This window comes from Clytia hemisphaerica, unplaced genomic scaffold (genome assembly GCF_902728285.1).
Source record: "Clytia hemisphaerica strain Z4C2 unplaced genomic scaffold, Clytia hemisphaerica genome assembly, whole genome shotgun sequence".
Taxonomy (NCBI): Eukaryota; Metazoa; Cnidaria; class Hydrozoa; order Leptothecata; family Clytiidae; genus Clytia; species Clytia hemisphaerica.
The window spans coordinates 521,948-537,872 of NW_027104206.1; the positions used below are offsets into that span (position 1 = coordinate 521,948).

A 15,925-nucleotide genomic window follows, 5' to 3' on the forward strand; every position below is an offset into this window, starting at 1 on the left:
TTTGCGCTTTTACACGTTTCTTATTATAAGAACATTCAAAATTTGAATCTCTTGGATGTTCTTAACTTTTTTAGTTTTAAATGTTCTTAACATGTTCTTATTTTTATCATTTTGTGGATGTTTTTGTCCATTTTCTTAAGAAAACGGGTATTTTAGAGTCCGCAAAGCCTTCAAATGTTCTTAACTTGTTCTTGATATTTTGGCCATCGAAGCCTCATGTTCTTATATAGTTTTTTCTTATAAAAAACTATGTGACTCTAGGTCCGTATTACTTTCGATAAGTTTAATATCACCTTTTTTGTCAACATTCGACATTGTAAAGATGTTTTGTTGGGGGAAAGGAAAGTCCTTGTCTCTTGCACGCCTCACGTTTCTCATGAGGGTGAAAGTTCCATGTTTGTATATTTGTTTCAAAATGTTCAAGTGCTTTTATGAATTAAGCAACCGCTTTGGTATTTGTTCCTTCTTTCACTTTCGTACGTAACACATTGACCCTAAAATTTCTGCGAAAAGTGTAAATCACGAGAGAAATTAAGCAAAATAACGCCCAAAGTTATTTGTCACAATTCATAAATAAATGGTAATCTGTGGTAATCCTTGTAAAATGTTCATACAAGGAAAAAACCATTCATATACGAGATCTTTCGCTCATATCTTGGAGCACTATCTACAATCTGTGACTAAATATTGTGGCAAGAATTCCCTAGTATCAATGTTGATGGGTAGAAAGGCTGCCACAATGCTCAGAAAAAGCTCACATCATCAACACTGATATTAGGGGGGGGGAGATTTTTCAAGAATTTGCCACATATTTTGTCACTGATTGTAGTGTCTAGAATAGAAAAAAACATTTATAAAACATTATTTTTTCAGATTAAGACTAAAGTAATAATTCTAATCAAAAAGATGTTTACGAAATTGACAATCTTGTTTTCTTTGATGGTGGTTGGCTGCCTGTGCCAAGAAAACACCACCGGTAAGTGGTTTAGTCCTTTTTCTAATTGTCTTTACATTCTTGTTCAGAGTCCCATTGGTTTATGGGAAAAGAATTCTACCCTGCTGTTGATTTTTCGAGGTGTCGAACGTTCTGGACATTCTATTCGAACTGCCTGAAGATTGTCACCCAAGTGGCATGAAACTGCCAGTAACAGATTAGAAAAAAGATCTTTTTTTCCTTACTTACTATTCTAACTTACTGTAAACCTCTGTGGCATCCCCCTCATAAAAGATGTTAAGTCACATTCATGAATGTCGTTTTTTAACTTGTAAAGATACTTACTCTTTTGGAATCCACTTTTTGGAACAAAAATCATAATCCACTTGGCTTCTAAATCAGTGGAATCAGTCGATGGGGAGGGGTTTGTAATGCAGAACGTAGTATGCAGAGTCTTTTTAACTCTCACCTCTATAACTCGAATGTCTTGAGCTCGAACAAGTTCCATGGTTCCTTCAATTAACAATGCCTTTTAAAACCTTAATCCATGACTCGAATTTTCCTTAACTCCAACAAATTTGTATTCCCGGTGCACGCTCGTGTTATGGAGATGCCATTGTAATTGTTTCGGTATAAATTAATTTTGAATCCCCCCTCACCTCCCTACTATGCTTAAAATCAAAAGTATTCTCTATTTCATTAATTTCCAGTATCCTTGAACGCCACAACTGCAGCGCCCGCCCCGGTTACCACCACCACTACAACGACCACCCTCGCACCGCCATCCGCCAATGAAACACAAAACGCAACAACAGCACCACCACCACCACCAAAAACAGAAATACCCACCACTACAACGACCACGACAACCACACAACTACCTGTTACAACAACTACAACAACGACCACTGAGATGCCAACAACAACTACATCCTCTACTAAAGGTATGTTTATATTGTCTTTAAGGGAAATTATTTTGGGGAGTAACGAGAAAAATCAGAGTTTCTAACTGTTAAACATAAAAATGTTGAATTATTTTAGAAATTGTAAAAGAAATAGAATTTCTGTGACTTCTTACTTCAAAATTAGTTCCCTTTAAGGTATTCAAGTAAACGCTTTCAAGGGTTTGTTGTGGTTGAAAATAAGTTTAGCATTTTAGAATTTGGAGCCTTTTGTTATCCTTTTTGTTGATAAATTTCCCGCCATCTCCAAAATTATTGGACAGTCTGTCAATGATCTTCATTTAAAGGCCATTTCACAGTCGAAATGAATCATGAGTAATCAGGACTGGTTGCGCTCTAGTAACGAATTCCTGTTGGCTAAACGCAAAAATCTTCTAAAATTTTCAAAACTTTGGATCAATAGTAAGCCGTCATTAGTGCGCAGTGGTCCTGATTACCCATCAAGCTTTGCGACTATGAAATGGCCTATTCTTACCCTTACAATTCTCTTTTTCGTACAGCTACAAAGAAACTAGCATGTGAAAGTGAGAGATGTCCACCGTACTCGTTATGCGAGAACACAGTCTGTTTAATGAAATGTCCAAACATTACAAAGCCTTTCAACGCGTCTGAGCAAGTTTGTGGTGATAATGGTGAAACCTATGATAGTTTTGATGCATTGAAAACAAACTCTTGTACGATGAAGCAAATGATCACTAAAAAACATGATGGCGCTTGTGAAGGTTTGTTCGCTTTTGTTTGTTATTTGTGTTTTTAAAGTCAGGTCTCTCTCCCATACATTTATAACAACCTTTTTCAATAAAGACTGAGCAACGTAATTCATTTATTCTAGTCCAGAGAAAACTTTCTAATTTTCCCATGTACCTTCTGACATGACATCATTAGACCCAGTAGCTGATTAGTTGTGAGTGACGTAATTTGCGGGTACCAAAAAGTGACACAAAATCACTTGGTGACGAAATCTTTTACCCACGAATTTTTTATAGCTGACAAATTTTCCGACCGGCGATTTTTCTACCGATAAAATTTAATATTATTTTCCCGACTCTTTTTTGTGTAGACGATAAAGAAGAAGAAGGTGGATCGCAATATATTGTGATCGTGGTCGTATTGGTGCTTGTCCTTATCATTATCATCGGGATCGCTGGTTACTGGATTTACAGCAAACGAAGAACAAATGTAAGTTTTTCTTTCTGGTGAATGGATCCAGGGTTGTACTCTGAGGTGTAACATTGCTGGGACTCAAAAAGTTTTGAAGTTTTCACAAGGTCTTATTTGATTTGATTGGTCGTTAGCCTATAATAAAACAATTCTGTTAGTTGTTCTCAAAAACGCTTTATCTCTATTACTTCAACACTGACCAATTAGTGAAGTAACTTTTAAAAACTCTAGCTCATCTCAAAAGTTAAAGCGGTTTGTTATTCTGGTAAACGGAGGGAGGGTTTTATTCTCACATTGCTTTTTAACCCCAAAAACTCAAGCAGCTGGTGGAACCTGGTTAGAAGTCTGAGACCAGAAGGAAGCAAGTGGCATAAGGGTCACCTAATTCTTTTAACTGTATTCGGGTATAGTATTAGGTTTTTTGAGCTACCTAAAACAACAGTTGTATGTTTTTTCTAAGCGTTTCTAGTATGCAAGTCTTGTTCTAAACACCTGAAGCTGAAATATTTTTGAACTAGGGGATACCTTATTACACGAATATTACTAGGCAAGTATTGAACGGCCTTGAAATTAACACGCAAAAAATTAACACGAATTTTATTTGTTTTTTCAAGGAAACCACGGCTGGTTTTAATTAAGGGGATTTTTATCAACACGAAATTTTTCAATTTGTGTTAATAAAATGACTAGTAATATTTGTGTAATAAAGTATATATTCCTGGTGGTCACTTAAAACCTGTACTACGTCAAATTTTTTATATTTGCAAAATTTCACTCTTCCTTGTTGGATCAAATTTTTAACACAAATTGATTTGCGTATAGATAGGAGCCCTAACTGGTCACATAAACGGTGGATTTTCTTTTCTACGTTGACTTTGCCTGCAGTAACGTCATGTTTTCTTTCTTTTTCGCAGTCCAAAGATTTGAAAAATGGTGATAAATCTGGTGATAACCTTCTGTAGAAATGTCTCATTCAACTAGAACCAACGTATATTCTCCAAACATTACACAAGAGTTTAAAACATTATAAAGACAAAGTGTGATGAAATTAAAAGTGCCGATGGAACGCGTTGTTGTGGTTGGAAAAGCCCCTTGCATTGGTTAAGTCAAAGATAACGTGGATTAGCGACTATGCCAAAAATGTTTGATACTCGTTGCGTTATTGTTTGGTGGAAATGGATAGATAGGAGAAATTGATCTTATATTGAAATAACTTGGATCAAATATATGGTTGAATACTTCCGTCCGGTGAGAAAAATATTAACATTTTGAGATTGGTTTCACCAAATTATTTTCTTTAGAATGTACAATTATGATTCTGTTTCAAAAGCATACGGCAATTGACAGTTATGGCAATTTTCTTTACAAAAAGGTCTTAAAATATTGATTTTGTTTGATTTTTTGTTGCAAGCAAGTCTTCTACCCGAAATTTTTCCGGCGAGAAGAAAATACAAAGCTCACAAAACAAGTGCAGAATTCGCCTAATAAATGTGGCAAAGTAAAAATATATTGCCCCTTTTCTAGTTACAGCAGTGCAAGATTCTGCCAACAATTCTATTAGATTAATTTGATATGTTAGATTTTTAATGTTTTCTTGGCAATTCTTCTCTTCTTTTTTTTGTAGGATTTTCAATCTTGTGTTTATATTTTTAGGGCAATTTATAGTGTTTTTAGTGGGTGGCTTCCTAGGATACAAATTACCAGAATGCCGGTAATTTTTCAATGAAATACCGGCGTACCGACCAAATACCTTATCGGGGAAAACTTCGTCGGGGAAAAGTGACGAAATAATCAATTACCAAAAACTAAAACACTGCAATCCATTTTTGACCAGGACTTTAGAAAGAAATACAATTCGTCATGACCGTCTATGTGTTCTGTAAACGTATCCATGCAACTGATTCAAACTTCTGACGTCATCTAAACCGTGGTAGACTTAGACCCGATCCATTTAAGGCAGCTTTTCTCAATTAGGGTTGAAAGATCTTTTGTCGTTCTTTTTTTATTTAGATTTTCATTATTTTATATTTAGTTGATATTTCAAATTATTTGTGAAAAGAGAGAACAAATATCTAAAACTTTGCCTTATGTTTTGAAAGAGTTCCTTACATGTGTTCATATTTCAGCATTGATCTAAGTCTGTTACTGTTTGAGTTTCAGCTATAATCTTCGAGAAGAAAAGTCACTTGAGCCATTTTTGGCCCAGCGCTAGTGATGGGCCTTTCATTTGCAACTTTCCGTCCTTCCGCTGTCTGTCCGTCCGTTTTGGTAGAAACGGCGCTTAAAACCAGTAACACACTTTTTAATTTTACCGCCTGGAGAGGGAAAACTTGCTAAAGTCGGATACTGGCTATAAAAGATATATTTTCTGATTCCGCGCTCCTTCAAAACAATTTTCAAAACAAAACAAGATGGCGGTCGAAGCGAGGAGGTTGATTCATACTTTCTTGAACATTTTCATTTTTTTTTCTTTTCTTTAGTGGTCAAGAGACTTTCAAACCAAAGAAATTTTGTAATGATTTTTCTTCATAAACCTTTTTCAACATTCTGCCATATCTTATAGTCTTTGCTCAAGTTTTCATAAAGTTTTATGAGTGAAAATTCTACCTTAAAATCACTTTCATTTTTAGTTTCTTGTTTTCAAAAGACTTTATTTTTAGGAAATAGCTATTAATGGCTTCTGATATAGAAATAAATAAACTGAAATGCAGCTGATGTGTAAAATTGAATAAGATTGGAACATTTTTCTTGTTGCTACACAAGAAAACAGTCACTTCTGGATCTGTCGCTGTTAACAAAACAACGGTCAGTGACAGTGGGACGTGGTACCATGAAGTCGGGTAACTTGCATCAGTGGAGGCACAAACATGCATACCGTCAAATGAATGGCCTGTCTGGTCATTAAAATACAAAGTTAAATCAAAACAAAAATGATAGAATAGAGCTACGAGTGGAGCTGCGTAGTTCATTTGTTTTGAAATTTGAGTGCTATGCATGTTTGCCTCCACTGATGCAAAGTTACCCGACTTCACGGTATGATTTTCAAACTCAACACATAATTGTTTCAAGTAAACTGATTCTGGAATTTGGTAATGGACACTAAAATGGAGCTCATTGTGTAAATTGGAACAAGATTAGAACTTTTTCCATGATGTTACGACGCGTGAAAATGGTTATTTCTGGATCTGTCTCGTTTGACGATTGGTGGCTTGATTTTTCAAACTCAACACAAAATTATTTCAAGTAAGCTGATTTGAAAATTATGTTAATGGAGACTAAAATGCAGCTCGTGTGTATATTTGAACAAGATTGGGACTTTTTCATGATTCTACACATATTAAATAAATTTCTGGATCTGTCACATTAAACGGTCGGCCGCTTGATTTTTCAAACTCTTTCACCGTCTAGTTTTTTAAAGATTATTTATCTGGTTTACAGTCTGATGGCCTCTGATCCAACTAACATGCCTGCAGGGATATTTCTCCCTGCATGTGAGTGCACCTAATTGGTTAAAAAGCGCCCACTTACTATATTTTTGCGTTTTTTTTAATATTTTTCTATGGGCGCGCATAGTTTATGGAAATTTTCCACCTAGGACATTTTTATTCCAACCCCCCGCTTATTAAGTTTTGAGATTTTTTCCAACCTCCCCCCGCTTATTCCTTATTCCAAACCCCCCAGCTATCAGGTACCAGAGAGTATTCAACTGGTTGAACCTGCGCCTATAGACCCGGTTGGTTAGGAGACCATTTAATAAAATTTCAAGCGCCTAACCAATGAGAAGTACCGCAGTAATTTTGAAAAGATTTTTCCTGTCTTCACTTTAATCCATGTCAACAGGGTCATACATTTGCTATTTCACACGCTCGTTTTCAACACGTTTCTTTTCGCTGGGCCTTCACGCCCAACGGGCTTCTTGTTTCATCTTAAAAAAACTTCATCAACATAGTCTGATTTGCAGGCGTATCTCTATTATTTTATACAGCAGTGTGTCCTATAAAAAGCGGACAAGTTTCTATATAAAGCAAAAATTCTAATAACTTATGCGAAGTTTTATGATATGTACAAGTTATCGCAAAAAAACTAGTTCTAAACGTCGCTTTTGACAATTTGGGTCAATAAAGAAAGGGTCGTAAAAACGTTATACAGGAGCAAAGCTTTCGAAATCCAGTCTCTCCAAAGATCGTTCTTCCAACTTTTGTTGGCGCCCCTACACATTTTTTTCTCGTCAGCAGCGGGCGCAGACATCACCTAGTAGTGATTCAGGTCTTCGGCCGCTAATTCAGACGACGTCATTGGGGATCATAAAACACTAGACTAAGTAGTTTTGCAATAGTCTAGAACGTAGAGGTGTAAAAGCTTCAAGTTCAACTATTCAAATGGGAACACAGAGAACAAAACCCGCAAAACAAAAGGACAAGTCACAGACAACTTATTTATAAGTTTTAAGATATTTTAAGTGATAATCTTTCGTTATATATTCGGCCTATAAATCCATGTTTTCACACATTTACTATCCATAGGAGGACTTATGATACTTTCAGCATTACCCGTTTAGGCGGGTGTGACACCGGGTGACGGCTAGACATAGATTATTATCATTTTATTTTGATAGCATAGCAGCTATCTTGCGTTCAGTATCGCAACCGGCGTTATTTGCGACGACGGAGTATAAAAAGAAAGTCCAGGGGACTCGGATTTTTAGTTTGGGCACGGCCTTTTGCAGAGTGACATTAAGAACTGCGCACGCGCAAAAAAAGCCGTTACATAGAACAAAATATTCTCTTTATTTTTCATTGACTTGTAGCAAGGTAGGCAAAACTCATTTGGGTGAATATCCGCTTGGTCAATTTTTATATCACGAATCCAAAAAGCTACCTCTAACTCCTCAAAATAGTTCGCTAAAAGAAAATGCCTTTTGCGGTTTTGGTCGAGAACACCGCCACAAACTCTACAAAGCCTTTCTAAAATCTCAGCATGTGATAACGACATTATTCTGATAAATCAACTCCTCAAATCTGTTTTAGTTTGGAGAGCAATAGAAGTGTTTGTTTTTTCCCGCGTTATCATTTATTTACATAATTTTCATAGAAACAGACTCTAAGTAATGACCTATAGGCTGGAGGAGGGCTGGATGATCAAGTGAGATGTTTTCTTTAGTTTGCTTCTAGGGGTACCTAAATATTATCTTTGAGGAAGGCTTAGCTATATTTGAAAGAGTTGTTCTTGGGCAAAATAATAAAAAAGAAGATTGTTTCTTGAATGCAACATCATATAACAATGATTAGGAAAAGATTTTGGGAAAATTGTACACTTTGCTGTTTGTTTTTCGAACCTAGTCCTCTTGAATGTAAACAAAAAATGACAGTCTCCTTGAAAGAAAAATCTGGGACAGATTGGGGGGAAAGAACTGCCAGCTAGCCTTTTGCTCCCCTTGGAAATTATTTTCAAAATAAATACATAGGATATAGATTCCAAGCACTCTAACAGTGATATTTATCGCATATCCCGCCCCTAAAGCAGGTTACAGCCGTAAAACTCAAGCACAAAAATTGGTCAACTTCAGAGGTCAATTTTGACAATATGGATGCTTAGAACAAAAAGATTTTATAGATATAGAAAGCTAAAAGCATCCTCTTTTCATGGAGACTAATACCATTCATGGGAAAATTCGCAATCTTTTTATTTTAGACTTAGATGTTGATGTGGTAACACCTGTTTTTCCCCACCTAGCCGCTGGGATGTATTCACTTGTTTTTGACGTGGGAAATGTTTTAAATAAGCAGATTTTTATGTTATTGGGGAGATAAAGTCTTAATGAAACTAATTTTTCAAAAGAAATGGCCAAATTATCCTTTTTAATCTCAAAATGAAGCACTTTCTTAGAGGTGTGTTGTGATTTTTGCTGCTCGAAAATTCCGGGCGAAAACGAAAGTTGGATCAGGTGGCGTTAGCGTGGTCGGTGTCGTTTAAGTGAACTAGTATATTTTACAAGTTCACTTAAGCGACACCACCAAAAATGATAGTACCGAAGTGACGATGGCACATTTCAGAAAGTGGGCCACCGTCTAAGATATAATTTACTGACCAGTCAGAATTCACTAGTTCACTTAAGCGACACCAACTAGTTCACTTAAGCGACACCCGCTAGTTCACTTAAGCGACACCCACTAGTTTACTTAAGCGACACCCACTAGTTCACTTAAGCGACACCCGCTAGTTCACTTAAGCGACACCCACTAGTTCACTTAAGCGACACCTACTAGTTCACTTAAGCGACACCTACTAGTTCACTTAAGCGACACCCACTAGTTCACTTAAGCGACACCCGCTAGTTCACTTAAGCGACACCCACTAGTTCGCTTAAGCGACACCTACTAGTTCACTTAAGCGACACCTAGGTTCACTTAAGCAACACCAAACCTTACAAGTTCATTTAAGCGACACCCACTAGTTCACTTAAGCGACACCTACTAGTTCCCTTAAGCGACACCAAACTTTACAAGTTCACTTTGCTGGCTTGGATGATCTGCTGGCTTACCCAAGCCTCGCAGCAAGTTTGGCTAGTTCCGGACCATCGCGCCGTGTTCATAGCGGCTATATCGTCCAGGATAGATTTATTTCTCTGGCAGGCTTGCATTTGCACAGTTGCACCCAAATTTCATATCACTGAGATGCTGTTTGAGATGTTGTTACAAGGGAGTTTCGTACAAACATAACGTCAATAAAATCAAATGCAATGCAATGCTTCACCGCCAGGAAAAAGTAGGTAAATCGTAATTATTATCCATATCACGGTCATTAAGTAAGCCATGAAAGATTCTATCGGTGGGCAGTATTGAAAGGTTTTCTGACTCATAAGCGAGGTTAAGCACTGGTGTATTTTGACCGTACAGTGCGATACCGTAGGCCTGTACATAAGATTTCACTTGCATGGTTTACTTTGGCAAGTTATGTACAGGCCTACGGTATCGCACTTTATGGTCAAAATAAACCAGTGCTTAACCTCGCTATAGTCATACCCGTGGTGAGGAAAATAAGGCGCCAGGCTTCAGATGGCTGAAATATCATCAACCGTTCGGGTTATAGGGCAATAACATCATTTGCGGCCCGCTAAAAATTAGATTGAAGTCGTTGCATTGAAGCGAAGAGACTAAACTAACGTCAGAAAAAAACACTTTTTGGTCATTTGCAGTCCGCTCGCAAGGTGCTAAAAATTTGTTGAAGACATTGCATTGAAGCGAAAAGAATTGGTTGACGCTAGAAAAAAACGTTGTTTGAATGTCCGATATGGATAATAATAGTAAAAGCGTTAAGGGCTCTGACCATAGTCCAAAAATTGATTTTGGTATTTGAACATAAAAGTTATATTTCAGGTTCCTTAACACTTTTAACAAAGAATTGCCTTTATAAATTGCTTTTTAATCGAATCCCTTAAGGGTAACTAAGAATTTAATTGCAAAAATGACGTTATGAACTTTAAAAAGATGTTAATAATATGTTGCATCACCCTCTTTTACAAAAAGTGCTTAGTTTTAATGGGTAATTAACTTTTTTGTTTCAAAATTTATTTACCCTGTCTGCAAAGAATTGAACTATTTTAAATTTTGCGGAAAATTTTTCTAAAAAGATGTGTCAAAAGTTATGACTGTTTTTTTAAGCAAAATCCAGATGAAAAATTGATGAAAAACCACTATTTTGAAGATTTCGAGACAAAGAAGCATTTACAAAAATTTTCCGCAAAAATTTTTATTGTTCGGTAAAAGATGCACCATCTACTGCGAAAATTTTTTCAAAATGTTTTTTCTTCGCCGAAACTAAGCTCTTCAAAGTTGAAATACTCTTCCTCGCAAAAGTCTTCATTTTCTTCTTTGTCAAATTTTTTCAATGCAATTTTTGAATTTTCAGATTCAGGAATAGTTTGTCTAACAGAAAATGTATAACATGCCATAGTTTTGTTGGTTACATCAGTCAGAAAACACATTTTAAAAACGGCAATTATGAAAAATTCACTATGGTCAGAGCCCTTAAGTTTTCGTTCGTTTGTTGTCATTAATTCTGCCCTTGCAATTTGATTATTAGCCCTCCAATGCCATTTGCGCCCTCCGCTTCGCGTCCGGCCCAAATGACACTATCGGGCGAATAATCAAACTACGCGGGCAGAAAATAATAACAACGACCTCAAACTGAACGCTATCGTTATAATAGTAAGAAGAGCCATTTTCTATACTAATCCTATACTAACTATTTATGAGGGCAATACCGTAAAATATTGACCGAGCTTGCGTGGGCAATACGTTTGATAGAGGTAAATATTAGTAATAACATGATTTGGAAGGTTATTCGGTATTAATAGCCCCGAGGCTCATTGAAAACATTTCAAATATTACTGTATATAAATACTAATTTGAAATGTTCATGAAACGAAGATTACCCGAGAATACCATGCTATTCCAGAAGCAGCCAACGAGCCCATTCCCCCGAAATATCTGTTTCCCTGTTCCAGGAGAGAGCTTTTTTTTCGAAAAATTGGGAAACAGATCCGGTTATCTAGGAAAGACCTTTTCCTTAAAACTATCTGTTTCCCCGCTCCAGCTGAGACGTCATTAAAGAGAAACATGTGGAGCTTTTTATTGGTGGTGCGGAAAGTGAAGTAAGAAAAGGAAGTGCTAGGACCCCACATGGGAATCCAATGCCATAGGGTAGGAGGATACGTGGCGGAATATAATATCCGCCACACGTCAAAGAGAAGACCTAGAGGATTTTTTGTTGTTGATCTTGAGAGATCAATATGCAGATATTTTTGAAGCTTTATGATTTTTTAGGCTTGTAAGTATCTTGTTAAACGGAAAAAAGATAAGAGCAAACGAAATGAAAAATTTTCACTAACATTTCTTCTTTCCCTTGACACAGGCAAATGATATGTGCTCTTTCTAGCCCTTATTGAAGTCATAAAAGTCGTGAATGTTACTTGAGAAAAATCCAGTAATATGTCGGCATGTAAAACAAAGGGGAGTCAAAACGGGAAGATTGTTAACTTGGCGTCCCTTTTTATTTTTTGCTAAATCCATGCAAGCGAAGCGATTATCAAAGTTTCTCGACAAAATCTCCTATTTTAGAACTAAAGAGCCCCCAAACCAAACCCAAATCTACGTATTCATGTACAAATTTCTGCTAATTCACGTATTCATGCGCTAATTTTGATTTTGTAAAGTTTTGTGACCTTATTTTTTGTGACCTTCTTATGGGTTTACCTTAACCACCAGCGTGAAGTTCTATAGCGTTTTATGACCTTGTTCGACTAGTAGCGGTGACAGGTGGAAGGGGCAGGAAGCAACTGTCCCCCAATGCCGATTTTTTACGGGGTGCCGAAAAGGAAGGGGTGCCAAAAGGCGCCTCAGAACACTAATTTTGGTGCCCTTTTTTACCTCACAAAGTTTTTAGCCTAAAAAGAGGAGAATTGTTCAAAATTTGGACAAAGTTTCGACACAAACGTTTTTTAGTAAGGGGCGATAAATTACTAATTTAACTTCTAATTTGCATAATATTTTGAAGGGGGTTTTAGCCAAGAAAGATCGGAAACGTAGTGCTTAGGTTTTGGCCTTGATTATTGGCTAGCCTCTTATCATTTATAAGGGCTGCCTGCAAACCACACATATAAGGTGGGGGGCGGTAACCAAAATTTTGATTCAGCTTCTCCTTCACCGTACCCATCAAAAGGGAAAGACAACGAAACGACAACGAAACGATGACGAACGAAATTTTTTCAAAGCCTATCCTCTATACGGTACGATTTCTTTACATGAAACTAAGAGGTCCCCCAACATTTTTGCTGAATTCCGAATGCGTGGTTGTTGAATACGGTTTCAGTACCATTATTTAAGACAAAAAAAACACCCGACAGGAGCCGAGGGAAACATTTATGACCGCAATGATTATTCAATTTATTTATTGGTGTTTTACCGTTTTCCATTCCTCTGGAAACCTAACGTTACTCAATACCTTATCGGTAAAAAATTCACCGGGAAAAATATTCTTTGGCAAAAAGAGGAATTTTTTTGCTGACATATTTTCTACCGATAAGGTATCTGGCACCTGATGTAGAATTCCTTACTGTTAGAAAGAGTTTAAAAACCTGAAAGGTTTGGATTATAGTTCAAGTGATCTAACAACGGAATGAGGCATTGCAGAATGAGGCCCCGCCGGTCCCAATTCTGATTTTCGGGGATTATCAGGTCCAACTCCTTATTATTGGCTTGCTGCAACAAGAAAAATTGAGACCGACTATCATTTCCTCTCCGGTGGGATACCGGCCTCCATCTTTAGAGTTTCAGCGTGAATTGGAGTGGAGTGGATGTAAGCTACTTTAATATCAGAAATTTTCGCGTCCAAATATTTCGCGAATCAGTCCATTCGCAAAAATCCGCGTGTTTTGATGGAATTTAATTTTGCAAATCATTAAAATTGACTTATTTCATAGGAATTAGTTTTCGCGAAATTGGATTTTCTTAGACAAAAACAGTGGCAAATAAGCTTAAATACATTTTCTCATTTTGTCCAAATAAGCAAACATGTCCTTTTTTGCTGAGCCAGCAAAATTATGCTATAGCAAAAAGCCAAAATATAATGCTATATCAACGAAATCTCGACCTCAAGATAAGGAGGTCAATTTCATTTATATTTGATAGGTGTGAATGGTAATTACGATTTACCTTCTTTTCTTGGCGGCGAAGCATTGCATTGCATTTTGATTTTATTGACTTTATGCTTGTACAAAACTCCCTTGTAACAACATCTCAAACAGCATCTCAGTGATATGAAATTTGGGTGCAACTGTGCAGCTGCAAGCCTGCCAGAGAAATAAATCTATCCTGGACGATATAGCCGCTATGAACACGGCGCGATGGTCCGGAACTAGCCAAACTTGCTGCGAGGCTTGGGTAAGCCAGCAGATCATCCAAGCCAGCAAAGTGAACTTGTAAAGTTTGGTGTCGCTTAAGTGAACTAGTAGGTGTCGCTTAAGTGAACTAGTGGGTGTCGCTTAAGTGAACTAGCGGGTGTCGCTTAAGTGAACTAGTGGGTGTCGCTTAAGTGAACTAGTGGGTGTCGCTTAAGTGAACTAGCGGGTGTCGCCTAAGTGAACTAGTTGGTGTCGCTTAAGTGAACTAGTGAATTCTGGCTGGTCAGTAAATTATATCTTAGACGGTGGCCCACTTTCTGAAATACTATCATTTTTGGTGGTGTCGCTTAAGTGAACTTGTAAAATATACTAGTTCACTTAAACGACACCGACCACGCTAACGTCACCTGATCCCGAAACTGTTTTGGTTCGAATCGAATGTTTTTTCGCGCATGCGCATTTTCATAGGTCGCATTTTTGGCTTGCGTAAAAGGCCGTGTGGGATAGGGCGGACGGGAAAATTTCATTTTGCTTAGAAGAAAAGTCACAAATCTTCAAGGGACCAAGATCGAAACAAAGAGGGGCTACCCTGAGTATCAGAGGTCAAGTTTTCAAAGAGAAAATATTAATTCGCGCTGTGATACTCACGGTAGGGAGGGGCCGGTGTCAGCCGGTTTCAGCCGGTTTTGAAAAAGGCGACTAAATTTAAAAGACGCGCGAGACATCGGCACCTCGCTCGGCGATCGACGCGGTCAGACCAGGCGTCAGGCCCGGGGTCCAGAGAAGAATTAAGGCTAGAGTATCCTAAAATCGTAAAATCGAGGCTATTTGGAAAAAAGCGCTAAAAGTGAGAAAGATTTAAAAAAAGCTAGAATATTTTTCAAGGAATTTTAAAAATGTTGGTCTCGTCTTGTCTGATGGATGGGTCTGATTGACCTAAAAGCCTGTGTCAAAAAGGTGTGCAGTTTTTTTAACTTTTAGCCATATTTCTCCAAACGGTTGTCGAAATGTACTTATATAGACCTTTTTTCAAAGAGGCCACCCTGTTGAATAATTATGACTATGTAGTCCAGCAGAAAAACAATGATAAAACCATGCATAATTATTACAATATGCATGATACAGTAATCATGCACGGCTCTATCATTGTTTTTATGGCTGGACTACATAATTATTCAACAGGATGTCCTCTTTGAAAAAAGAAAGGTCTATTTTCCACAAAAGCAGCCAGCAGTAGTGCAGTACTCAATTACTCTGACGACCATCGAAAAATTGTTTTGCTCGCGTTACCACACGCCCCTGAGTTACTGGCGTGATTAAAAAAAAACCGGGAATGTTTTTTGACCGCCCGTCCGCCGCATGCATTTTTAACACCCGTTGCGACGCGAACAGAGCATTTTTTCGATGACCGCCTGTGCAGTTCTTTGAAATGAAGCAAAATATTTCCAACCCGGTTCAATTGCGTGGGGTATTCAGTGCTATTACATCACTTTTGTTTTCGACCCCTTGCATTTGCCACCAATCGCAAGTGAAAAATACCCCGTTCATTTGCCAGGATGTACCTGACTGTCCAAGCAGCAGACCACAGTGCACAGAAGAAAAAGCGTGGCATGGAGGTAGCATCAGGAAAAGCGAAGAAGAAAAATTAGGCATAGAGGTGTCGATATCGAGGCTATTCGTAAGTCCATAAGATATTAAGATGGGCAGTTTTCTTAAAAGAATTTTGTACTTTTTTGCAAAAAATCCCTGACCAAATGGGTTCTTCCAGCAGATCAGAGTTAAAGTCTGTTTGTCTACACAGCAGGACAGCAGGAGGGCCAGGGGCAGGGGGTGTTGACGGCAAAATTCTGAGGCAAAATGTTTTTTTGAAATTCCTGGATTTCCAATACAAAATCAATTTTTTAGTGGAAATATCTGGAATTTCCAATACTTTTTTCAAAATTTTGATAAATCAGTTAGCTATGTGGA

At 37.5% G+C, this 15,925-nt stretch overlaps 1 protein-coding gene across 1 annotated transcript; it reads left to right on the top strand.

The window, feature by feature from the left end:
• Positions 1-844: 844 nt before the first annotated feature.
• On the top strand, positions 845-4,523 carry LOC136815333 (salivary glue protein Sgs-3-like). Its single transcript, XM_067071772.1, has 5 exons — positions 845-976; positions 1,645-1,878; positions 2,397-2,618; positions 2,957-3,075; positions 3,972-4,523. The coding sequence occupies exons 1-5, from the start codon at positions 907-909 to the stop codon at positions 4,017-4,019; spliced, it is 693 nt and encodes a 230-aa protein (XP_066927873.1). The 5' UTR covers positions 845-906; the 3' UTR covers positions 4,020-4,523.
• The last annotated feature ends 11,402 nt before the right edge of the window (positions 4,524-15,925 follow it).

Bases quoted from the DNA above. Each gene is read 5' to 3' on its own strand.
- LOC136815333 (XM_067071772.1), top strand. From the start codon at position 907: ATGTTTACGAAATTGACAATCTTGTTTTCTTTGATGGTGGTTGGCTGC. The intron at 977-1,644 runs GTAAGTGGTTTA...ATTAATTTCCAG, and splicing joins GTGCCAAGAAAACACCACCG to TATCCTTGAACGCCACAACT. The intron at 3,076-3,971 runs GTAAGTTTTTCT...TCTTTTTCGCAG, and splicing joins ACAGCAAACGAAGAACAAAT to TCCAAAGATTTGAAAAATGG.